At 36.3% G+C, this 27,533-nt stretch overlaps 1 protein-coding gene across 1 annotated transcript in view; it reads left to right on the forward strand.

Annotated features, from left to right (window-relative positions):
• The window catches only part of LOC138703580 (carbonic anhydrase 2-like), a 160,119-nt gene extending 133,067 nt beyond the window's left edge, over nucleotides 1–27,052 (forward strand). Inside the window, exons 5-8 of the mRNA XM_069831567.1 lie at nucleotides 8,733–8,880; nucleotides 11,245–11,350; nucleotides 18,657–18,884; nucleotides 20,665–27,052. Of these exons, the coding sequence (XP_069687668.1) occupies nucleotides 8,733–8,880; nucleotides 11,245–11,350; nucleotides 18,657–18,884; nucleotides 20,665–20,766 (584 nt within the window). The 3' untranslated portion in view covers nucleotides 20,767–27,052. The remainder of the gene's footprint in view (nucleotides 1–8,732; nucleotides 8,881–11,244; nucleotides 11,351–18,656; nucleotides 18,885–20,664) is intronic.
• The last annotated feature ends 481 nt before the right edge of the window (nucleotides 27,053–27,533 follow it).

The following is a 27,533-nucleotide window of genomic DNA, read 5'->3' on the forward strand; positions in this document are numbered from 1 at the left end:
GTAGCACAGACAGCTGGCTGGATGGATGGATGGATGGATAGATGGATGGATGAATGGATGGCTGGGTGGGTGGATGGATGGATGGGTGGGTGGGTGGATGAATGATGGATGGATGGATGAATGAATGGATGGCTGGGTGGGTGGATGGGTGGGTGGGTGGGAGGGTGGATGGATGATGGATGGATGGATGAATGAATGGCTGGGTGGGTGGGTGGATGGATGATGGATGGGTGGGTGGATGGGTGGGTGAATAGGTGAGTGAATGGATGGGTGGATGGATTGGTGGGCGGATGTATGGGTTGATGGATGGATGGGTGGATGGATGGATGGGTGAATGGGTGGATGGATAGGTGGGTGAATGGGTGAGTGAATGGATGGGTGGATGGATGGATGGATGGGTGGGTGGGTGGATGGATGGGTGGGTGGATGTATGGGTTGATGGATGGATGGGTGGATGGATGGATGGGTGAATGAGTGGGTGGGTGAATGGGTGAGTGAATGAATGGGTGGATGGATGGGTGGGTGGATTGGTGGATGGATAGATGGTTGGATGGGTGGATGGATGGATGGGTGAATGGGTGGATGGATAGGTGGGTGAATGGGTGAGTGAATGGATGGGTGGATGGATGGATGGATGGATAGGTGAATGGGTGGATGGATGGGTGGGTGAATGGATGGGTGGATGGATGGGTGGGTGGATTGGTGGATGGATAGATGGATGGATAGATGGATGGGTGGGTGGGTGGATGGGTATATGGATGGATGTGTGGGTGGGTGGGTAGGTCGGATGGATGGATGGGTGGATGGATGAATGGGTGGATGGATTGATGGATGAATGGATGGATGGGTGGGTGGATAGATGGATGGGTGGATGGATGGATGGTTGGATGGATTGATGGATGGATGGATATATGGTTGGGATGGATGGATGGGTTGATGGATGGATGGGTGGGTGGATGGATGGATGGGTGAATGAGTGGATGGATGGGTGGGTGGATGGGTGAATGGATGGGTGGATGGATGGGTGGGTGGGTGGATGGATGGATGGGTGGATAACTGGATGGGTGGGTGGGAGGATGGGTGGATGAATGGTTGAGTGGGTGGATGGGTGGGTGGATGGATGGGTAGATGGGTGGATGGATAGATGGATGGATGGATGGATGGGTGGGTGGATGGGTGGGTGGATGGGTGGGTGGATGGGTGGATGAATGGATGGATGGCTGGATGGGTGGGTGGGTGGGAGGATGGGTGGATGGATGGGTGGGTGGATGGGTGGCTGGATAGATGGATGGATGGGTGGATGGCTGGATGGGTGGATGGGTGGGAGGATGGGTGGGTGGATGGGTGGATGGATAGATGGATGGATGGATGGGTGGATGGCTGGATGGGTGGGTGGGTGGGAGGATGGGTGGGTGGGTGGATGGCTGGATGGGTGGGTCGGTGGGTGCGTGGGAGGATGGGTGGGTGGATGGGTGGATGAATGGATGGATGAATGGATGGATGGATGAATCGACAGCAGTCAGGCAGACAGACATAGATGGATAGGTGCACGGATGGACGGGCAGGCAGTCGAATAGATGGATTCAAGCAGACAGGTAGTTATGTAGGTACACAGGTAAGTAGTAAGGTAGATAGGTAAGTAGTTACGTAGGCATTTAAGTAGGTAGATATATAGTTAGGTATGTAGATGCGTATGCAGGTAGGTGGCTAGATATGTAGGTAGGTAGATAGGTAGTTAGGTAGGCATGTATGTAGGCAGATAGATATGTAGATAGATAAGTAGTATATACAGGGTGAGCTGTAAGTAGTGTCATTAATTTCAGGAGGTTATTCTTTGAGATACTTCAAACAAAATGTATAATGAAATTTTGCTTCTTTTTGCTTTCTTTTGGAGATAAGAACTGCTTTATATTAAATATTTCATAGCATATTTTGGGAAAGCCATTAATTTAATGCCCAATGTGCTCAGGCAATTTATGATAGCAGTGTATTATGATAATAATAAATGCTTGAAAGAAATCTGGTTTCGTTCTTCAAATGTGCAGAACTTTGATCCGAACAAATGTAACTTTTCGATCCGAAAATTAATTTTAAAATGTTACATTTATTCGGGTTAAATTTCTGCATATTTAAAGGACAAAACTAGAATTCTTTCAATCATTTATTATCATAATACACTGATCTTGTAAATTGAGTGAGCACATTGGTATTAAAGCAATGACTTTTCCAAAACATGCTATGTAATGTTTCACATAAAACAATTTTTATCTCGACAAGGAAGCAAAAACTAGCAAAATAGCATTAAACTTTTTTGCTTGAAATACTTAAAAGAATAACCCACTGAAATTAATGACATTACTTTCGGTTTACTCTGTATGTAGGTGGGTAGTTATGTAGGTAAGCTTATGTAGGTAGGTATGTAGGCACGTAATTTGGTAGTTAGATAGGTATGTAAGCAGGTAGGTAGTGAGGTAGGTATGTAGGGTAAGTAGTTAGATACGTAGGTAAGTATGCTAGATAGATTGGTAGAGAGATACAATGGAATACTGATACTTAGTTAGACTTGGACCTTCGTTGTAAACAAAAACGAAACAAAAAATACCTTTGAAAGGAGTATGTCGATTGATAAATAGTGACTCCACGTTTGGAATAAGAAGCTTAGTAGCTGATTCTCTGTTATGATATTTTTAATTATGGCACATTGAAAAGGCAATGATAGAATTGAATACAGTTTGGTGATAAAACATCAATTTTTAATAGAGTTGTCCGGCAATAACATTTATGCGAATATGGCTGATACATTGAGGAATCATTGTCCTTTATACACAAAAATCGGGTTCCAGAATTTAAAAGAAGGATGAAGATCAAGAATGAAGACCGTGTTGCAAAACTTGTCTCTGTGAGCATTCCAGAAAGTGTTGTTGCCGTACATGACATGATATTGGCGGAGCACAAAGGCAGGTATATCAGAGACTTTGAAAATTTTCCATGAACATTCTTTCACTTCGTACATCATGATTTGAGTATGAGACAATTGTCTACTGAATGATCCCTAAATGTCCGAACGCTGATCAGAAATGACTTAAGTAACAATTTCAAAGTCTCTTTGCCACCATTTTGAAGAATACTTCTCTAGCATGTTGGATCCTATTGTTATCATTTTCATCGAAAAACAAAACAATAATCAAAAGAATGGGAACGCTCTGGTTCTTCCCTTTAAAAAAATACAGCATTCAAAAATTGGCAATAAAGGTCCTGGCATCATTTTTTGGTAGAAAAACTGAACAATTATGACAAAACTGTAACGGGAGCGTATTGTATGGGGAAAAGATATTGTGGAGAAATTTTCATGAGCGTGCTGTTTGTGTAAAACATACCTGCACAAACAGCGCTCAACGAGCGCGCGCGCTCCTTCAGAGCGGGAGAGCCGTGTTTACCGCACGCCGAAACGGAAAAGAAGATACGTCAGAATGACATAGACTTGCTATAGGTAGAGGACAGGGAAACGACCACTCAGTTATCTAGTGGAGTGCAGTGTGTAGGCCTATTCTCAGTAACTGTTTCACGTTGCTTACCTACTGCTACAGTACAGTATGGAGGAATCTAAAAGACGGAAAATAACATTTAACATTTAACGATTTAAAGCTCGAACTTATTGATCTTCAATGTGACCTAAGAGCTAAAGATCGTTTGAAAAATACTACTAGCCTGGTTGAGTTTTACAAGATTAAACATTAGCAATAATATCCACGACTACACAGGCTGGCTGTGAAAATGATTGCTATGTTTGGCTCAACATTTGTATTTGTGAGCAACTGTTTTCTATAATCAACTTTAATAAAGGCAGACATCGAACATCTGTAACTGATGTTTCATTACGATCAGTAGGCTACTGTTCCTTTCAGCTGCCAACAGCATAAAACTTCACTTTGATGTACTGATAAATAAAAATATAACAAAATGATATTGTGCATTTAAGTAGCTATAGAATTTCTATTATTTCTGTAAAATAAATATTTCTTTATTAATTAATGTTAGTCCAAGATAGCTTTGCAAACACTGAACGGGAATTCATTTCATAAATACTCGTAATAGTATTTCCTTTTGTGTATATTTTGTACGAGATCACCCCTTCTTCCAGTCAACCCTTATACAGAGCGCAGCTAATATCTGCATTCCGCTCATGAGGTGTGAGCTGGCTCAGAGAGCGCAAACCTTGTGCAGGCCTGGTGTAAAACAATACATCAGTTTACATGTTTCCAGAAAATTGATAAAGTTGGCTTTGAAATTACTGACGAACCCCTATATTCGTCGGATTTAACCCTCTTACAGTAGTGCCAACCCCCTTAGCGTAGTATTAGGTGAAAAATGCCAAGTAAATTTACACAAAAATGCATGACGATTAACCTTCCTCTATGCTCCTAGCACAACAAAACAGCAAAATGGAAACTATATCATGATTAGATCGTGACCAACGCTTCTAGCAAAATTATACAATCACGATGTAATGGTGATTGACACTTTAAGGTTAACCTCCTAAAACTATGACCTGTTTTCGGAAAAGGAAAAAACGTTGAAATGAAGGAAGTTTTGATTTACAAGTAGCCTAATGTAGAAGAGTGATTTTGAGTAAGACAATAAATATAAAGGCTTAGGATTACTTTATTGTCGTTTGCTAAGTGTATAGAGTTAAAAGTGATTCTATTGAATTAGTAAAAACTTGTTTTGAGACATACTAACTTTTTCATGCTAGGTTAAGAACCTAAGTTACTTACCCGTATTGTTTCAGTGACTTAACAGTTGAGTAAAAGAAAAAGAAATATTTGTATAATGTACCAAATCCTGATCTTGCGTCACAGAGGTTACGGGCATTAGAATAGATTGGTGTGATTTATACTCGCACCTGGTCTCGAAACCCGGTGTGGCTGCTTCGTGCCAAAGCAACTCGAGACGGGCGGTGAAAGGATGGCGGTCTAAGAACACGCGGAAATGATGATAATTCCCGTAAACGGTAACGATAGACATTTGATACGCTTCAATGACTCAGTTTCCATGGAAATTACACCTATCAGTTTCGTGCGTGTTTTGTTCAAAGGCAGTGTGTACTCTTGTTCCACAAAGCTGATTTTCGGTTGTGTTTTCGTCTATGCGTAGAATGATCTTATGAAATGATACTGACAAGCATCTTTAAGTGAAAAGCAGTCAAAGAAAAACTTGCTCTAAAGTTAAAGATTGATAACCACCACTATGTAGTAAAAAACAGTAACATGAAAATTAAATTAAACAAAACTAATAAGAAATAGTCTAGGCTTCGTCCAGGTGTTCATTCAAATTTAATTTTTCTCGTATTTTATAATTTCTGTGCATTAACAGACATATACAGTTGTTTTTGGAGCATAAGAATAATGTCAGTTTTAAAGAGCTGGAAAAAAACTCGAATTAAATTCCAGATGCTCTTAGAGAAAGCTTACGACTACACATTCATATGCAAACATTAAGGTGAATTAATCTTAGTCCGTTAAATTTACAACTAAAACGAATAATTAAAATTTGTTTCAAGAAACGTTTTGATTAACCAACTAAATTAATTTATTCTGAATTTAATGTATTTATTATTGAACAAATTTATAAATATACTCTGTTAAAATTTTATCATAAAATTCATAACAAGTTTATATTACAGGCACATAATCCCTTCGTAGAAGGGAAGAGAAGGCCTGATGGCCTTATCTCTATAAGCTTAAATAAATAAATAAACAAATAAACAAATAAACAAACAAATAATGACACAAGACGAAATAATAATTCAATATCAGTAGAACCTAAATGTTTCACATCTACCGGTCTAAAGCATAGCATTAATTTTGGCCCTCGGAATGCTTTAGCTAAATTACACCCAGAACTTCTAACATGTAACCCACTAACATATAATAAGAAAATAAGAAACGTGTTAATGTCTTGAATTTGATTAAATACATTTTTTGCCTATGTATATGAATTAATCAGCATATATTATATTTGTATTCTATAATTTCGGAAAGTATATTTTTTTTATATAAATTATCCTACTTTATTCACGTACGATATTACTGTATTCTTCTCTATGTTAATATTATAAGTTATTATATAATTTCATTGTAGCTGCAATTTTAATTTTAGTTCCTATTTTATTTCATTTTCTATATTCCTCTTATATTAATAATATGTCTCAACTGTGACCGAACACGAGCGCTGCTCATTCGGTCCTCAAATTTTATTAATATTATTGTATCCTCTTTTTATATTGATTGTATTATTTTATTTCTATTTCTTTTGTTGTAATTATATTCTGTATATGTAAATAATTAAATAAAATAAATGAGTTTTATTTCAATTGATAAGGTATAGTAGTTTGAGGTAAGAAACAGTAATAAATTCGTTTCTTGGTGATATTCTTCCCTCGTTCGATTCCTTCTAGCCATCCGCGGTGCAATATCGCTTCCGGTCACGGATATGATTCTCTGTTTCACTCACTGACAGTTACGTGGAATACCGTCCAGTATATTGTATGTATTTATTCACACTGCAGTGGGTATATACCCGGTGGCAGTGGTAACTAATTACACTCAATAATGACAATAATAAACTTATTAATTAAAAATACAATTAATAATAATACTAATAATTAATACTAACAATAATTTATAATAATAATAATAATAATAATAATAATAATAATGAACAGGGAATATCCTAAATTAAATGAAGCACGTTTATTGTCACCCAACATCCTTCACATCCCTATGTTCGGGCCAGCAGTCCCTTTCTTACACTAAGTGACCGACGCATGCTCTTCACTTCCTTTATTCAACTGTGTCCTTATGTGTTCATTAATTTCACTTATCACTTCATATATTTCGTAATTTATTATCTACCACTCACTATCGTACTACTACTATCTTATTCTATTTTCCCCTTATTCCTAAAAATTTCATTTACTATTTAATTCAGACCCTATTTTTTCTACAAATTCTCTTCATTTACCATTGTACACTCTTCCTTGTATTACTCTTATTAAAATAATTAATTAATTTTCATGTTCCTTATCCCCTATTGACTTTCCTTCCTCATTACTTTCTATCCCCAATCGACAAATATCTGAACTAATTCCTACTCCTAGCTTACCTTACTCTTTAATTCATTACATTACGCACTATTCTTTACCTTCTTATTAAGTATAAACACCAATATATATTCTTATCATTCACTCACTACTCTCTGTTCTTTTCCTATACAGATTTCTCTGCTATTTTTCCCCTACTGACATACTATTTTCTTATAGGCTTATTGGCTTTTCTTTGTTACTACCCGTTCGTTTCTCAATATCTAATCGATTCACATTATCTACAGGGTGTAAGGGGTATAAGTGTCATTATTTTAACTGATGATTATTCATGTCATAAGGAAGAAAAAAATTCCTTACAATTTTACTGTAATTGCAATATTTAACTAATTATTAAAGTTTACAATATTAGACGTTTTTGCAACGTTGCTGGAGAGGGAGAAGTGGGTGTATAAGTATACAGTACAGCTCAAGTTAGTACAGATATACCGGTACAGATGCTCTGTTCTAATGCAGGGGGAAGACCATGATTATACTGTTGTTTACATAAAACGAGCAGCAAATACAAACTTTAAATCTCATTAATAGAACATTATGGTAAATTTACATTTTATATAACAATATTGCTCCATTTTTATTGTACGTCTAAAAAATAAACAATAATGGTTTTCTGCACAAAATCACACGAACGTTTTTCTAATGCAAAATTTTAATCTATAATTTTTAAACAAATTCTGGTTGTGTGATTTTTCGAAACGGGATAAGAGATTTCTAGTTTCTAATAATCGTTGAGAAACTGCTACAAAAGTTCGCCGATTAGGTAATCTTCTTTGCGGAAAACGTTGACGGTACATCCTTCTTGTCTCACTTGAATTACGACGACTTCCTCCATAAATTAATAACATATGATATTCCTAAACTGTGAAAAACGTTGTAAGTTGTTTATTGAATACCCTGTACTGAACTGTCATCCGCTCGGCAGTATACCTATGGACAGGGAGCTTGAACTCAGCTGACTCGTACTTACGTCTGTGCAGAGTACTGCCTGCTGAACACGTTGCCACGTCTCTTACGCCAGAATATTAACAAATTTAAGCATGAATTTTTATTTAATTTCATGAAAACATAATAGAACACACAAATATTTATTTAAACTAATATTAACTCTTTGCTAGATAGGCCTATACCTACTGATGTAATTGTTTTCGTAATTTTACTAACGATATAAGTAGTATAACGCAAATAAAATAAGAAAAGAAATATTTTTTTTTCTGGGAAAACTAACAAGTTTTGACCCTATGTTGTATGGACATTTTTTTTATCTTGTAGAGTGTCCCCGACGACTGTGAAAAGGACGGCACTTATAGCCCTTACATCCTGTATACTTCCCTTTCCTTTCACCTTTTTACCCTTATCTTCTTTCCTATGTCCAATGTATTAATAATTTATTGCTATTGTTATATGTTTATAATAATAATAATAATAATTATTATTATTATTATTAGTATTATTATTATTATTATTATTATTGTTAGATTGTTTCTGTATTTTTCGTAAAAATAACTCGCCTAGTCACTCGTTCCATTACTCCAGAGCTGTGCTTGCAATGCAATCCTGCATTCTTTTTCAGTCCAAGTTTCTGGAAGCTGGGGAAGCCGCGATCTGTCTCCCTGGATATCCGGGGGGCCCCTCGATGGAGAATACAAGTTCTCACAGCTGCATTTCCACTGGGGATCTGACGACAGCATCGGCAGTGAACATACTGTCAGCAATGTCAGGTAAAATTATGTTTTCCGTGTTTACGACTCAGAAGAGTGTCTTCCTTACAAATTCATCACCTTAGCCCGTCTCAAAGAGCGAAGAACTATTCACTCTCCCACTTTACTCTTCAATACTCTTCAAAATTCTAACCCTAGCTACTTAGCTTCTCGTTTTCAACATTTGTCCTCATATCACGACATAGATATTCGCTCACAACACCATATCACACTCTCCATTCCTAAACACAGAACATCCTTCTACTCTTCATCTTTCACCGTCTCTGCAGCTCATCTCTGGAACTCTCTACCACAACATGTCAGAGACTGTCGGACATTGTCTAGTTTCAAAAATAAATTAAAATTGCACTTTTTCAATTCAGATTCCTTTCAGTTATAAGCCCTTTTCTTTGCGATAGTTTTGTAAAAATATAGGCTATATACTTCTTTTCCTTTCTTTCCCCTTTTTGTTCTCTTTATCAGCTGGTGAATTTATTATCATAGCCTTTTATTGTGAATTTTATTTAATTTTCTATTTTTTTCCTTTTTATTATTATTTTATTACATTCTATTTTGTTATATTCTTCCTTACGTTTTCCATGTTAACCATTTGTACTAAATGAGTTGCTTTGCTATATTCCAATGTATTTTACTTTCTTTTTTCTATTATGGTATTATTTTCATGTTGTTTAGTGTCAATTTTATTATGGTACCACTTACAAGATATATGCAAGAATGCTAAATGAAAGACTAAAGAAAATAGCCGACCACTTGATATCAGAAGAACAAGTAGGATTCAGGAAAGGAAGATCTTGCATGGATGCAGTTTTCACACTCAAAAGAATAATAGAAGAAAGAAGAGAGTTTAATTGTGAAACACATTTAGCCTTCATAGATCTGGAAAAGGCCTTCGATAATATAGATAGAGAACTACTATGGAATATACTTATAAGAAGGGGATACCCGAAACACCTTGTAGAAGCAATTAAATCTCTCTATAAAGAAACCAGCATATGCTTAGTGATAGGAGGAAACTTGACAGAAGCGATTCCCACTAATAAAGGAGTAAGACAGGGCTGTAGTATCTCGCCGACACTTTTTAATATTTACATTGACGACATGTTTAGAACATGGAAATCTTATGTTAATCCAGGAATATATTTAAAGAACAACACTTTCTTGAACTCCCTTTTATATGCTGATGATAAAGTAATTATCCAAGACAGTGAGGATAAATTACAGAAATCAATTTATGTTTTAAATAAAATAACAAAAGAATATAATTTTAAAATTGCAGCTCAAAAAACCAAAACAATGGCATTTAAAGGAAAATACCCAATAAGGACAAAAATAGTAATCGATGAAATAATTATAGAACAGGTTAAATATTTTAAGTACCTAGGATGCTACATTTCATATGAAAGAGATATAGACCTGGATAAAAAACTTAATAACTTTCGAAATGTCTGTGGAACAATCCATAGATCTTTAAAAAACAAACCAAGAAAAGATACACGGATAAAATTTTTCAATACAATCGCAGTACCTATGCTAACTTATGGAAGTGAAGCCAGAATAATGACAGAAAAAGATAAATCAAAAGTCCAGGTAGCAGAAATGAAATTTATGAGAAGTACACTAGGATGTACAATACAAGATAAAAAGAAGAACATAGATATACGGAAGAAATTAGAGGTGGAACCATTGCTGGAGAAATTAAAGAGAAATAACAGAAGGTGGTGTGAACATCTACAAAGGATGCCGAACTACAGACTGCCAGCTTTAGCAATGGGATATAAACCAAAAGGAAGACGAGATGTAGGAAGACCAAGAGCGAAATGGGCGCCGGAACAGGTTCAACATGAACCTAATCCTTGAAGTGAAGAAGAAGAAGAAGAAGAAGAATAATTATTATTTTTTGTAATATGTTAGTATTCTGTTCTTTAACTTTTTGTTGAATTTTAACTGCTTGTATACTTTGTGACCTGGTAGAGTGTAATTAACTCTGCCAGTATAAATAAAGAATTATTATTATTAGTATTATTATTATTATTATTATTATTATTATTATTATTATTATTAGCTCGATCGTCTCTATAGGGTTGAAAATAACTTATGAAACATTGTACTCCTCAATCTTGAAGGAAAAAAAAAGTTGTCATAATTACAAAATACTGCGTATACAATAAATATCGCATAATAATTGGGAATAGTTACTGATCAGCACTTGAAATGGTATTCTGATATTTTTTATCTAAGCAGTATTATTATATTTTTTCTCAATCTTAAATTTCTCCCCTTAAATGACGACTCTGCTTATTCTGTATACATTTATTTAATTTTATGTTTGATCAACTAATGTCTAATAATAATCTTCCATATCAGCTTCCCGATGGAGATGCACCTGGTGCACTACAAGAAGGCCTATGGTAGCCAGGAGGAGGCCACAAAGTACGAAGACGGTCTGGCGGTCGTGTCCTTCCTCTTCCAGGTAACACTGTCATTGTACCGGGTGAATCACTTTTAAGATAGAAAGTTGGATTGTCTAATGTTCTGGGAGTTCGAACATTGATATTCTACCAACAGCAGCGGGACAAGTTAAATATGTAATCTAAGATGTAGCCTGCAGTTCACTTTCATCCCTCAAAAGTGCTAACATAAACATTAGGGCCTACTATTTTGTTTGTAACCCACTAATATGCGGAAAGATACTAGTTTTCAGGAACTCAGAAAGCAATAGGAACATAATGAGATAGATTTAATTTAAGTATGTTTTTTTGTGCAAAATACCTTTTTGGTTTTTCACTTATTTATATAAAATGTTCAAAATATTCCCCTTATTAGTCAGCACACATAGTTATCCGTCACATAAAGGATTCACGAATCGAGAAAACATTCTCGGATATTCTCCATAAATTAGAATCACTTCCGTAAGTTCCGCATTGGAATGCTTTGGCATCTCCATAGCAAAGACTTTATTAGACTAAAACCGTGTTCGATACGGACTGGGCAGGAAAGAGAGTGTGGAAGCACGTTGTGTCAGTCCTCTTGTGGACACAAGGCTTCCTGTACTCACTTTGTTACGTTTATGATTTCCTTCTCTGTGAACGCCGAGGACATTATCATCAGATGGATACTGAGAAATAATGTGGTTATTTTGAACATTTGAAATAATCAATAAGCAAAGAAATAAAAAGATACCTCGCACAAAAATGAAGTTAGGCCTAAATAAAATTCATCTCATTATGTTTCTTTTTACTTTCTGAGTTCCTGAAAACTAATATCTTTCCGCGTATTCGTGGATTACAAACAAAAGAGTAATGTTTGTATTAGCGAACTTGAGATATAAAAATTAACTGCAAGATCTCAGCTTACATAATTATTTAATTTGTCCCGCTGCAAACCATTATTGGTAGAAGGTCACTGCTCAAACGCTCAGCACATTAGGCAACCCAACTTACTGACCTATCTTAAAGTGATTCACCCAATGTAACTATACTTTGTTTCTGAAATCTGTAAAAATATCGTCGGTTTCTTGGTAGGCCTAAAAGTGACCAAGTCACATTGAAAGCTTCCAAGCATTATGAAAATGTAGGACATAATGTTATATTAAAAGTTAATAATGTGGCACATGTACCTTCAAAATAACCAATTACTAATATCTGAAGAAGTACAGTGATTTTTCGATGGATCATTAAACCTTTAAATGACTTTTCCCAACAATTTTATTTTATTTCTATTTTATTTTAGTAGGTTATTTTACGACGCTTTATCACCATCTCAGGTTATTTAGCGTCTGAATGAGATGAAGGTGATAATGCCGGTGAAATGAGTCCGGGATCCAGCACCGAAAGTTACCCAGCATTTGCTCATATTGCGTTGAGGGAAAACCCCGGAAAAAATCTCAACCAGATAACTTGCCCCGAACGGAAATCGAACCCGGGCCACCTGGTTTCGCGACCAGACTCGCTAACCGTTACTCCACAGGTGTGGATCCAACAATTTTACGTTTTGGACTTGGTCACTTTTACCAACAAACCGACGATATGGGTGTTCATATCGATGAATAACTGGACAGAGACTAAACATGTATGTAAAAATATATTTTTATACTGCATTCACTTCGAAGAATAAAAATTATTCTCCCTCATAACAAGTCGAAACGAAACAAGTCCTTTGCGCAAGTAGTGAGTGGAGGGTGCCAGTGTAAGAGACCATCTCCGGGGGAAAGAATTGCTTGAAGACGAGCGTCTAAAATGCCACCCCTACCTACCACTTTCTACCACGCGCATCTTACCCCTTAGCGGACGTGTGCCGATGCAGCCCGCAATACACTATCGCACTGATACGCTCCACCCACTTATTTGTCATCAGCTCCACCCAAATGAGTACACTTACTTTACGATTTCAGAAACTGCTATTCGGAAAATGGCAGTATAACTAAAATTCAGATTTGAATTCTCTGACGTCCTGGTAAGATAAATTTGAATAAATTCTGAACCCTGAAAAATCAGACTGGACATTACTGGAAAATCAGTGATTTCTATAGAAATTATATATATATATATATATATATATATATATATATATATATATACAGTAGCGTCCAAATTAATCCGAACAACGTAATTACTTATGCAAAAACACTCAAACGGGATAAGAAAAGGATCTAAGACATACCTCAGTAATCTATATGGCCTCCCTTATTCCTTATAACAGCTCTGAGACGATTTGGCATGGATTCCACAAATTTCCCACAAATATTCATTTATTCATCGCGAAACCATACACCAATGAGGGCAGAAATCATCTTCTCCTTTGTAGAACAATCCATTTTTTGCATTATTCTTTTGCAAATTGACCACATGTTCTCAATGGGGTTGATGTCGGGTGAATTGCCTGGCCAGGGGAGTACCTGAACATTCTTCTTGTTGAAGAATTCTCTAGTTTTTCGAGACATATGGCATGATGCCAGGTCTTGTTGAAACACACTTCTGCCATCCGGAAATGATTTTTGCAGCTGGGATACGATTCTGGTTTCCAATAAGTGAATATATTTGTCAGAATTCATCATTCCCTTGATAGGTATTAATGCTCCAGGCCCTTCATGTGTAAAACAACCCCAAAACATTACTTTAGGGGGGTATTTGGGTGCTTGTTGGAGATGAGCTGGTTACTTTTTCGGATCCTTTCCGTACGTAAGAAACATGGCGGCCGTGGACCTCGAAATGAGACTTATCGGAAAAAAGTACATTCTTCCAGTCATTCACTGTCCAGTGTTGATGTAATTTTGCCCACATTAAGCGTTTTTTGCACATAACAGGGGTTAGCAGTTGCTTCTTAATAGGCTTACGAGCCCTTCGTCCAGCTTCCAAAAGCCTACGCCGCACTGTTGTGACGTGAATATTCGCCCCAGTGGTAGCCATTAACTCGCGGGTTAAGTCGACAGCAGTTAGTCTAGGATTTAATGTACTTTTCCTGACAATTAAACGATCATCTGCAGGTGAAGTCTTCCTTTTCCGGCCACAGTTTCCTTTTTTATGGGGTGTGATGGATCCAGACTCCCTGTATCGTCTTATGATCGAATTAACAGTAGCCAAACCGGTGTGACATTCTGCAGCAATTTGCCTCTGTGTCATAGAAGAATTGATATTCTACCAACAGCAGCGGGACAAGTTAAATATGTAATCTAAGATGTAGCCTGCAGTTCACTTTCATCCCTCAAAAGTGCTAACATAAACATTAGGGCCTACTATTTTGTTTGTAACCCACTAATATGCGGAAAGATACTAGTTTTCAGGAACTCAGAAAGCAATAGGAACATAATGAGATAGATTTAATTTAAGTATGTTTTTTTGTGCAAAATACCTTTTTGGTTTTTCACTTATTTATATAAAATGTTCAAAATATTCCCCTTATTAGTCAGCACACATAGTTATCCGTCACATAAAGGATTCACGAATCGAGAAAACATTCTCGGATATTCTCCATAAATTAGAATCACTTCCGTAAGTTCCGCATTGGAATGCTTTGGCATCTCCATAGCAAAGACTTTATTAGACTAAAACCGTGTTCGATACGGACTGGGCAGGAAAGAGAGTGTGGAAGCACGTTGTGTCAGTCCTCTTGTGGACACAAGGCTTCCTGTACTCACTTTGTTACGTTTATGATTTCCTTCTCTGTGAACGCCGAGGACATTATCATCAGATGGATACTGAGAAATAATGTGGTTATTTTGAACATTTGAAATAATCAATAAGCAAAGAAATAAAAAGATACCTCGCACAAAAATGAAGTTAGGCCTAAATAAAATTCATCTCATTATGTTTCTTTTTACTTTCTGAGTTCCTGAAAACTAATATCTTTCCGCGTATTCGTGGATTACAAACAAAAGAGTAATGTTTGTATTAGCGAACTTGAGATATAAAAATTAACTGCAAGATCTCAGCTTACATAATTATTTAATTTGTCCCGCTGCAAACCATTATTGGTAGAAGGTCACTGCTCAAACGCTCAGCACATTAGGCAACCCAACTTACTGACCTATCTTAAAGTGATTCACCCAATGTAACTATACTTTGTTTCTGAAATCTGTAAAAATATCGTCGGTTTCTTGGTAGGCCTAAAAGTGACCAAGTCACATTGAAAGCTTCCAAGCATTATGAAAATGTAGGACATAATGTTATATTAAAAGTTAATAATGTGGCACATGTACCTTCAAAATAACCAATTACTAATATCTGAAGAAGTACAGTGATTTTTCGATGGATCATTAAACCTTTAAATGACTTTTCCCAACAATTTTATTTTATTTCTATTTTATTTTAGTAGGTTATTTTACGACGCTTTATCACCATCTCAGGTTATTTAGCGTCTGAATGAGATGAAGGTGATAATGCCGGTGAAATGAGTCCGGGATCCAGCACCGAAAGTTACCCAGCATTTGCTCATATTGCGTTGAGGGAAAACCCCGGAAAAAATCTCAACCAGATAACTTGCCCCGAACGGAAATCGAACCCGGGCCACCTGGTTTCGCGACCAGACTCGCTAACCGTTACTCCACAGGTGTGGATCCAACAATTTTACGTTTTGGACTTGGTCACTTTTACCAACAAACCGACGATATGGGTGTTCATATCGATGAATAACTGGACAGAGACTAAACATGTATGTAAAAATATATTTTTATACTGCATTCACTTCGAAGAATAAAAATTATTCTCCCTCATAACAAGTCGAAACGAAACAAGTCCTTTGCGCAAGTAGTGAGTGGAGGGTGCCAGTGTAAGAGACCATCTCCGGGGGAAAGAATTGCTTGAAGACGAGCGTCTAAAATGCCACCCCTACCTACCACTTTCTACCACGCGCATCTTACCCCTTAGCGGACGTGTGCCGATGCAGCCCGCAATACACTATCGCACTGATACGCTCCACCCACTTATTTGTCATCAGCTCCACCCAAATGAGTACACTTACTTTACGATTTCAGAAACTGCTATTCGGAAAATGGCAGTATAACTAAAATTCAGATTTGAATTCTCTGACGTCCCGGTAAGATAAATTTGAATAAATTCTGAACCCTGAAAAATCAGACTGGACATTACTGGAAAATCAGTGATTTCTATAGAAATTATATATATATATATATATATATATATACAGTAGCGTCCAAATTAATCCGAACAACGTAATTACTTATGCAAAAACACTCAAACGGGATAAGAAAAGGATCTAAGACATACCTCAGTAATCTATATGGCCTCCCTTATTCCTAATAACAGCTCTGAGACGATTTGGCATGGATTCCACTAATTTCCCACAAATATTCATTTATTCATCGCGAAACCATACACCAATGAGGGCAGAAATCATCTTCTCCTTTGTAGAACAATCCATTTTTTGCATTATTCTTTTGCAAATTGACCACATGTTCTCAATGGGGTTGATGTCGGGTGAATTGCCTGGCCAGGGGAGTACCTGAACATTCTTCTTGTTGAAGAATTCTCTAGTTTTTCGAGACATATGGCATGATGCCAGGTCTTGTTGAAACACACTTCTGCCATCCGGAAATGATTTTTGCAGCTGGGATACGATTCTGGTTTCCAATAAGTGAATATATTTGTCAGAATTCATCATTCCCTTGATAGGTATTAATGCTCCAGGCCCTTCATGTGTAAAACAACCCCAAAACATTACTTTAGGGGGGTATTTGGGTGCTTGTTGGAGATGAGCTGGTTACTTTTTCGGATCCTTTCCGTACGTAAGAAACATGGCGGCCGTGGACCTCGAAATGAGACTTATCGGAAAAAAGTACATTCTTCCAGTCATTCACTGTCCAGTGTTGATGTAATTTTGCCCACATTAAGCGTTTTTTGCACATAACAGGGGTTAGCAGTTGCTTCTTAATAGGCTTACGAGCCCTTCGTCCAGCTTCCAAAAGCCTACGCCGCACTGTTGTGACGTGAATATTCGCCCCAGTGGTAGCCATTAACTCGCGGGTTAAGTCGACAGCAGTTAGTCTAGGATTTAATGTACTTTTCCTGACAATTAAACGATCATCTGCAGGTGAAGTCTTCCTTTTCCGGCCACAGTTTCCTTTTTTATGGGGTGTGATGGATCCAGACTCCCTGTATCGTCTTATGATCGAATTAACAGTAGCCAAACCGGTGTGACATTCTGCAGCAATTTGCCTCTGTGTCATAGAAGAATTCTCTGCTAATGTTATAATTTTAGACCGTTTTCGTGGAGTTGTATCCATTTGTGAAGACGACAATGTACACAGGATTGCAGTATTAAGTCTTCAACACAACTGAAATGCTTATAAGTACAAAATGGCAGGCAAAATGTCACATATTGTAAAAAAATAATGACAGACCTTCAACAATGGAATTACACGTACTGCAGATGTCAATTAATGCGGTATGAGCAGCTGTGAGGCCAACAATGACAGAAAATGTAAAAATATGTCGTGTTGGGATTAATTTGCACGCTACTGTATATATATATATATATATATATATATATATATATATATATACTTCCCGTCGTTGTTATAAACAACACTGAAATGCCATTTAGTGCAAGTGCTAAAAGTTTGGGTGTTCATGTCGATGAAAAACTGATATAAACTGGGCCACAGAGACTGAACGTGCATGTAAAAATAAATAAATTTTTGTCTCCCACCTAAATTAAAACAAATATCAGTCCAGACACTTATCATGCCACGGTTCGACTACTGCGATGTTCTACTAAGTGATCTCAGCCATGACCTGACCCAAAAATTACAGCTTATTCATAATGCCTGCGTTCGGTTATATGTAATATCCGTCTTTATGGTCACATCTCACCGTCTTTCCATGAATTGTCTGGGGTTTGGCTGGCTAACAAAAGCAGTTTGCATTCATTTTCTCTTCTCTATCAGATTTTGCATACATTAACCCCTTAATACCTTGCATCAGGATTCCATCGTCTGAGAGAAATTTGTCCACTTCCTACAAAGACTGGAAGAACTTGATGACGGCAGATTTTGTGATTTTTATGGAGGAATTATTTTCTGTAACACTGGACATAGAATTCATAAAGTATGGTCCGTCCCAGGCAAGTGGTATGTGGGACTATTTCCTACACTTTTAAGCCTATTTTAGGCACCTAAAATTGCATTTTAACGACCTAAAAATCCGTACCCTAGTAATGAATGACATTGGCCAAATACAGCTTTTACGAAGGTTCAGAAATGAAATAATAATAATAATAATTTCTCAGTAAATTTATGTACTATATTTCCCTTGACACCGCAGATCAGTGATCGAGCCAACCCGGCCCTGAACGCCATAATTCCGTTCAATGATGCAGTCGTGGGAGCAGAACTGGAGGTCACGCTTTCACGACCCTTCCCGTTGGAGATGCTAGACATCTCCTTCCCATCAGATTACGTCACGTACCTGGGATCCCTGACAACGCCTCCATGCAGCGAAGTTGTCACGTGGATTGTGTCCTCACGACCGCTCACCATATCGCACAGCCAGGTAAAAAAATAACTCAAGGACTAAACTAGAGGCTTTGGCCAAGGGAATAAGGGGGTGTTACATAAGTTAATATCGAGCATTTTGAATTGTATTTATACCAATGAGCCTTTTGTGTCAGTAGCGTTGTCTTGATGGAAAAACAAATTCACAAGACATATTTCATCTTCTCTCTGAGAATTCAAATTAAATACAGAGTGTAGGGGGTATAAGTGCCGTCCTTTTCACAGTCTTCGGGGACGATCTACAGCAGTGATGTCAAAGCAAGCGCATTTTTCTGACCTTGACGTCGTGCGCGGGCAGCAAGCGCTAAGTATGGAAAGAGGAAGGGTTGTGTATATGAATAAGCAACCTGTTGGATTAAGAAAACAGTGGTGCACAAACTTCAAACGGAACGTGAAATTTTATGTCGTTATTTTTATATGGCTTCCTTCTGTTTGATATTAATCTATATTGTCCCTAAAACAAAAGTACTAACACTGATTTCTTAATATTGCACTTGAGTTTTAAATCTTAATAACATAATACAGAGTTAAGAAGGAATATTCACTTAAATTCCATAGTAGTATAATATTATACTGTATTAAGTGGATGAAACACTTCATTCATAAAGAAAGTGATATTCCAAAGAAAGAGATTGAGCATGATATGATAAGTTGGAATTTATATTGATGGTATCTTTAGCCTTACAAAAGTAATCAATAAACTAATCAAAACAATATTAGAGTACAAAGCAAAGTTACCTAGGTACTGTATCTGTTTTAAGTGTAACTAATATTACATAACAAAACTCTTATCGCATTATGCTTTTAAGGTAATATTTGTGAGCAACTTCCTTACTTACTTACTTACAAATGGCTTTTAAGGAACCCGAAGGTTCATTGCCGACCTCACATAAGCCCGCCATCGGTCCCTATCCTGTGCAAGATTAATCCAGTCTCTATTATCATATCCCACCTCCCTCAAATCCATTTTAATATTATCCTCCCATCTACGTCTCGCCCTCCTCAAAGGTTTTTTCCCTCCGGTCTCTCAACTAACACTCTATATCATCAGAATATTAAATTATTTTCTCGAAATCTGCTGAAACTATAGAGCTGACATTTTTACAACACATGGGCACGTATATTTTGCTTATGATGTAACAGTAGTTGCTTTGTTAATTCATTTCCTTACAAACAATTCAGTAATACGTATATACGGTATATTAGATTTACGAAAACATTCTGTAAGGCTACTAAATAAATAGCCCTATACCTGAAAATTTCACTTTTGTATACGAAAAGTTGAGAAAATATTTCTTTCGAATAAAAAAATCATACTTGTGAAAAATGAGCATTAAAATTAAAACTTACATTCTTATAATGCACTTATACTTCTCAGGCAAATCTAAAAATTAACATGGATACAGTTTTAACAAGTTCCCTTCCCTTTATCTATTGAATCAGTGCTGGCCATCCCTGAATATAGCTCGACCAAGCGGCATATACCACCTCTTTCGTCTGTCTCTTTCCTTTCCGCTGTAAAGCGCTCAGGCTCTCCTGGGCTCTAAAGCGCGCGCTTGCTTCTGTGGACATCAATATTGACATGCCTGGTCTACAGGATCAAAACATGTTCATATAACATAAGTTCAAATCTTCATAGCTTTTCCAGAAAAAAAATATATTTCCTTATTTTATTTGCGTTAGTAAAATTACGAAAACAGTTACATCAATAGATATATCTGGCAAAGAGTTAATATTAGTTTAAATAAAGAAATTATTTATTGTGATTTGTATTGCAGCTCTCCAAGTTCCGGCATCTGAGCTCCGCCGATGGGGAGATGGAGAACAACTTCCGACCCGTGCAGCCAACGAACGGACGTCCCGTCTTCTACGTCAGCTGAGCCTCGCAGTCTCTTAGCGACACTTTAATTTATTTATAGTTTCTCGCCGACCTCACATACAGAGACATACAGCTGATTAAATGCAGCAACTCCGTTTCCATAGTTACACATTACGTCCATAGCCATAACCTTTTCGTAGATAATATAACTGGTTAATTAATTTTATCCATGACTGGTATCTACAGTAAACTGGTCTTTATTTCTTCGTTCATAGAAGCTTGAAGAATGGCTTTATTCACAGCACTGAATTAAAAGTTTTTTTTTACGATAGAGCCCTAAGGTTATATTTTACCCTTAAATTGGCAAAACTTCATTTCTCACACTAGTTTATTAAACCATGTCGGACTGTAAAGAAAACAACTCTCGCAATGTCCATATTTTATATGTTGCATAATATTATAGTATTGTGGAATTTTAATTTTCCTATCCATTATTTCTATTGTTCTATTAACGTTACAGCATATAGCCTATTAACCTGTTGTATCCTATGGGATACTTTGTCAATTTAAGAGTGCCTAAAAAAGTAAGTAATCACTTTAGGCACTGCTATTCATTTTACGTACTGCCAAAGAAATAGTAATATGCGTTACAAGAGCGGTATGTTGAAGTTTTCATGTTGGAGGAAAAGTCTGAAAAAGCGAAACGTAGTTGAGCTTTTTTAATTTCCGAGAATTGAAAGAAAACATACCGCTCGTGTATCGTACTTTATTTTGTGCGAAGATCGTTTATTACATACCTGAAAGAGAAATTTCTAATTAGTTGCAATGAAATCTCCAGCTTGGTTTCTGTCCAATGACGGCAAATTTGCAAAACAAAAATATCTATCTTCAACATTGTTGCTTTAAAATGTTTTCTGTGTTTACTATACTCCAGCAGGCCGTGATATACGTCTGTCTTCCCCCCCCCCCCCAGTCTATAAATGCGAACTTAAAACAAACGGCTTCCTTAATGTTACATGCATCACGAAATGCAGTAACTTTAGTGGAGTTGTAGAGTTTACTTAATTTTTGCAAATATTTAAAAACAATAATCAATAGTGCAATTTAGGTAAAATTGCAGTGGTAAGTTTCCAATTTATAATTATTACTATATTGAACGTCTCTAAAAATAATATGTTAAAAGCCTAAAGCAGTAAAATGAATATGTCACTTAAGCGGTAAGAAGAGGGAAATTGTTATGTGTGTTCGGTTGGGAATACTGAATGTAGAATTTTAGACTTACAGCGGATTGGTTTTGTGCGGAAACCAAGCAAATACGCACGATCTCGCACAAATGTAATATTCAGTGTACAAACTTCATTCAGTAAGAAATTAATGCATTACCTCAATGTTTCATTACTTAAATATTACACGTAAGAAATTTAATATTCATATCTACATTTTAGCCCTTATTATTCTGAAGTTAAATTACATGTAGTAGGTACTCATTGTAACAATATTTATCATTCAACTGTTTCTAACCGCTTTGTTGATTATATGCCAGTTTAGACGACCATGAAATCGTGAACATGAATAAAACAGGCTGCTATTCCATGCAGCGTATTTCGGACGTGGACAACAATGACGTCACGCTGCAGCGAAATAGGAACAAAACTGCTGGAAGGTTCGATGGCTGTCATGGCGGCTGTTCAAGTTGTTGTCTGTGCTACGCTAGCAAGATTTTGCGAAATGTCCGTATTGTCAACTAGTTCAAAGAAAAGAGAGCACAAACAATTTATTTCTTGAACCGGTAGTAATAACTGGTCCGTTGACATGTTCGCTCATAAGCCATTAACATATTGTTTTTACGTTGTGCTCAGTACAAACAATACAGCAGAACACACCGCCATGACACAACAGTGCACGATGTCATTCGTCTGCTAATTCCATCCCTATACAAGAACCAATCAGATTCACTGATGGCGGCTGATGGAGACTGCCACCACCTCTGCACGCTGATGGAACCGGCTTGACACTGGTGGAGCATCAGTGACGTCATCGTTGAAATTAGGAACATCGTGATGCCATCAGATTGCTCAGCGCTGAGATTCAGAATACGCTCATGGATACTTCTTAATGGTTCTGAGTTTAGATGGCCATGATATTGTGATCTTATAACCTCTCCAACTTGAAATATTTATTTAATGTAAATTTATGCTATCGTAGAAAAAAAAAAACATTGTATAACACACATTCGTAAAGTCATCTTTTTGGCCCGCGTGTGTTTGTACTCGTGCCGAAAAGAGAATCTTTATGAACTTGCCTCATAAATAACACTATTAATTCTCTGCTGTGAATTAAAAACTTTTTCTATGACAACCAATAGATTAGCTACCATAAAATTCATACAGTACATTTATTCATTTATAACTTCTTCAAAAACAACACATTGCAAAGAAAAGGCGTACAATTTAAAATTAAATTTAGATACCAGTAATGGATAAAATATAGTATGACACACGAGGGTAAACAGCTTTTATACGCTCGTGGAAATTATCACCCTCGGCTTCGCCTCAGGCTAAACTTTCTACTTTAGCATAAACTCTAATTTTACTGTCTTATACTATAAACTATTATTATTTAACTTCTACAGAAACTTTCAAGAGCAGATTATATTCCATAGTGTACGAATTTAAGTGATGTTCTTGTTAGTTCTGCTAAGAAATAGGTATTGTGTACATTAATTTGTCCGTGATTTAAATCGAAATTAATTGAGCATCGGAGTGAAAAATAAATAGCAAGGGTCTATTTCACCATTAAACTTTTCAACTTTTCACTTTGCAGTTTTCATTGCAATTTCTGTTCCATTATCACTCATCAAAACGGGTGCTTAAAGTGAAAGGAAAAGTAGAGAAAACGTTTCAAATATATTATTACTTCTGTTCCACCGTTAACAATAATTTTGAAAAGAACGAAGTTATATGCGGAAAAGTGGATGGTATTTTTTTTTCAAAGAAACAAGTTTCTTTGCCATTAAGAAAAAAGTCAATAAATATGCTCATCTTTTAGACAATTATATCTTTATCCCCTTTGCTGTGGAGACCTTTGGTCCTTGGAGTCATGACGCTAAAGTTTTGGCATCTCAAATCGGCCAAATTTTGATCTGCATTACTGGTGATCGCCATTGCACTACTTATTTGCGTCAACGCTTAAGTATTACTGTTCAACGCGGAAATACAATGGGCGTTTTAGGTACTCTTCCCGTATCCAGCCCTTTGGACGAACTCTTTCTTCTGTAAAATTTATTAAGTATTCCGTGTGTAAATATTAATGAACGATTCGTGGATTTTACACTTCAAATAATAGAAGCAAAATCTTTAATTAAAAAAGGAACCATATGAAAGCAATAAGGTGTTACTCTGTCCTTCAATTATTGCAATAAGATGTATAAAAGCCATGAAATATCATTCATTAACTAAGCATTTTGTAACTCAAAATATGTTATAAAGCTTTTAAGATTACATTCATTTTATTCAGTGTATTTTTGCTTTGGACTGAAAATAATTTAGAAAAGAAATTGATAAGGAAAGAAAATTTACTGTGAAGTGATTCAAGTTAAGAATAAGCCAAAAAAGATTCTATAAAAAGAGGATAAACAAATTTGTATCAATTATGTGAATGTTTTCGAATTACACCAACTCAAGCAGATCATGTTCTTGAAAGTATCGGGCCTATTCTTGGACCAATAAAAACAAGAACAGGTTTATCTCTTTTATCTAAAGATCAATTTATTACGTATATAACCTACTGTATTTTCATTGACTATGAAATGGATTCAACAACATTGAGTTACCACAGTCTAGTATATACAGTCACGAAGCTTGAGTTGTGAGGGTACTGGAAACAATAGACTGTGCAGGTACTATTTCGCATTGTCTGTAATGAGGCGATAGTAGCGATCCTAGTGGTTAGCAACTATCTATGGATGCATATTTACTACGTACTGAGCTTCGTGACTATATACTAGACTGTGGTGTTACTATAACTAGTGATACGCAGATTTTTCAGAATGAAATAAAAAGTGCAAAGCAGTTTCTAATTTATGGAGGAACATAAAGAGTTTTGACTTTTCAAAAGCTGAAAATTTAAAGGTGAAATTTTAAAAATTTAATGGTGGAATAGGCTTCTGGTCAAAGTAAATAAAATTATAAAAAGAACAGAAGTTAAAAGATAAATTTTATTGAAAATACCTAGAGATATCCAATGTTTGACTATTTTTATAAGTAGTCTAATTGGAGCTTTCGCGAAAATCATTGCTAAAATTACACTTAACGTTAAGAATGAAGAATTAAATTTCATTTCTTATACAGAAATTAACACATTTTAAAATATTAATACGCCTACCTTTATATTTAGTTTTAAAAAGTTTGAACATATTCTTTCAGTAATGTCAATTTACAATACTACTAGGTTCAAAAAGTTCCCGGAATTTTACTACCATTTTTCGTATTAATATATAACAAGGGATATTATACATTTGTTTTGTTGGTAACATTCATGATGTCATTTCCTTAAAGTTTGTTGATAATGGCAATTATTGGTTTTGAGTTGTAGGCAATTGTTTATCATAGTGTTTCGTTTGTTCGTCGCATTTTGTAATTATGTCCACAGAGCAAAGTACAAACATCAAGTTCTGTGTTTTGCTGGGGACATGATCAGTATGGCTGATGAAGATGGTGATTTCTTAAACAAAATGAAACTGGTGCTACTTGTACGACCCAGTCCCTAAACGACAGTCATCTGAGTGGAAATCGAAAACATCTCCTCGGAAGCAAAAATTTCCTAGGCACACTTCCAAAGGCAAAGTTATTTTAAATGTTATGTTTTATTTAACGACGCTCGCAACTGCAGAGGTTATATCAGCATCGCCGGATGTGCCGGAATTTTGTCCCGCAGGAGTTCTTTTTCATGCCAGTAAATCTACTGACATGAGCCTGTCGCATTTAAGCACACTTAAAGCAAAGTTATGTTGGAAGTTTTCTTCGACTCTCAGGGTCTCATGCACCATGAGTTCATTCCAGAAGGTCGTACTGTAACGAAAGAATTGTACGTAGAAACCCTCCGTCGCCTCTGGGACGCAGTGAGAAGGAAACGTCCAGAAAAGTGGGTAGAAAACAACTGGTTCCTTATGCATGACAATGCACCTGCTCATCGCGCAATTATTGTAAAGAATTTTCTTGCCAGGCACAACATAACTGCTTTGGATCACCCACCATCCTCTCCTGATCTCTCACCACCTGATTACTTTCTGTTTCCCCGTCTGAAAAGTCATCTGAAAGGACGGAGATTCAATGCTGAAGAGGTTATCGCAAACGCGACGAGAGCACTAAGACGGGTTTCACAAAATGGCTTCCAGGCCTGCTTCCAGGAACTCTACACGCGTTGGCAAAAGTGTGTTGTTGCGGAAGGCAACTATTTTGAAGGGAATGCTGTAGAATAGTGTTTAAGGTACGTTGTTTCTATGATGCTAGCAAATTCCGGGAACTTTTTGAACCTAGTATGTATTTTTAGAAAATTTAAACCGAGAAGTAACCTAATCAATACAATGGTACAGAAACGAGAACGAACAAGAACTAAAATATTCAACATTAAAACTCTACCCATAATAGATACATCATTTGAATATCAAAATGAGGCTCAAATTTTAATCTAATAAAAATCATGGTATTGATATAATTTCATATATTCTTGAAGAATTGAGGAAAAATTTTAAAATCACCTTAGTAATTTAAATACAAAAGTAAATAAAATATATCACAAAAATAAAGAAGTATATTTCTAAATAACTAATACAAAATTAATATAAGCATAATACGAACCAGAGCACAGAAGAATATGCTTTTAAAAATTAAATGGCTTATATACTACAATCTTACGATATTCAAGTAGTATTGATTAATTATTAAAAATTTGCAACAAAATTTAATATGCATGGAATATGACAAAATTTGACTAAGTTCTGAATAATTTTATCCTCATTTTTTTATCGCTGATCCCTAATGCAACTTATTACCGTCGCACACACCATCTGAATTCCACAGACATAAAACATAATTTCAACCAATAGTACAAGTGCAATTATTCCACTCACATGAAAAAGTATTTATTAATTATATATAATTTGAAAAATCTTATACATCATATGTAGTTCAAAAAATATAAAATACTCTACGGGTAGAAATATCTACTTTTTACATAGTGTACAATGATATTAAACAGAGCTCAAATAGCCAGCTTACGTATCTGTATCTGCATTCCAACACTGTTACTAGATTATTTTGTTTTATAATAAAATATAAATATATATAGCACATACTTATTTCTAAACACCTTGTTATTTCCTTTGTTTCTACCTGAAATTATCAACTATATTCCATGAAATTTCCTACGACACAGCGTTGCAATGTCGCAGAAGTTCAAGCGTTAAACCAGGTTGAGAACGGTAAAAATCCTGACCATGGCTCTTTCTAGAAGAGAATTTAAGTTTGGTGTCATTTTTTGTTAGTTTATGGCACGTCTTGTCCCTGAACTAGAGATCCGGCAAAGTTTGCAGACTACTTATCATGCTTGTAAAAAATGAACAGATGCATAGCTTTATTATGCCGCATACCTTTACGTAGAACTACTGTGGGGGTGATCATTTGTCGACTAGTGTATATGGTCCGTCCCAGGCACCTGTGGACTAACTTCACGCATATATGGGGCGGAGTCTATCTGGGATAAGATGTTCGTGGTAGAAGGTGGAGTAGAGTTCAGATAGAAATGTCCAATCCCTGCAAGCGATTGCTA

Source organism: Periplaneta americana, chromosome 7 (assembly GCF_040183065.1).
Source record: "Periplaneta americana isolate PAMFEO1 chromosome 7, P.americana_PAMFEO1_priV1, whole genome shotgun sequence".
NCBI lineage: Eukaryota > Metazoa > Arthropoda > Insecta > Blattodea > Blattidae > Periplaneta > Periplaneta americana.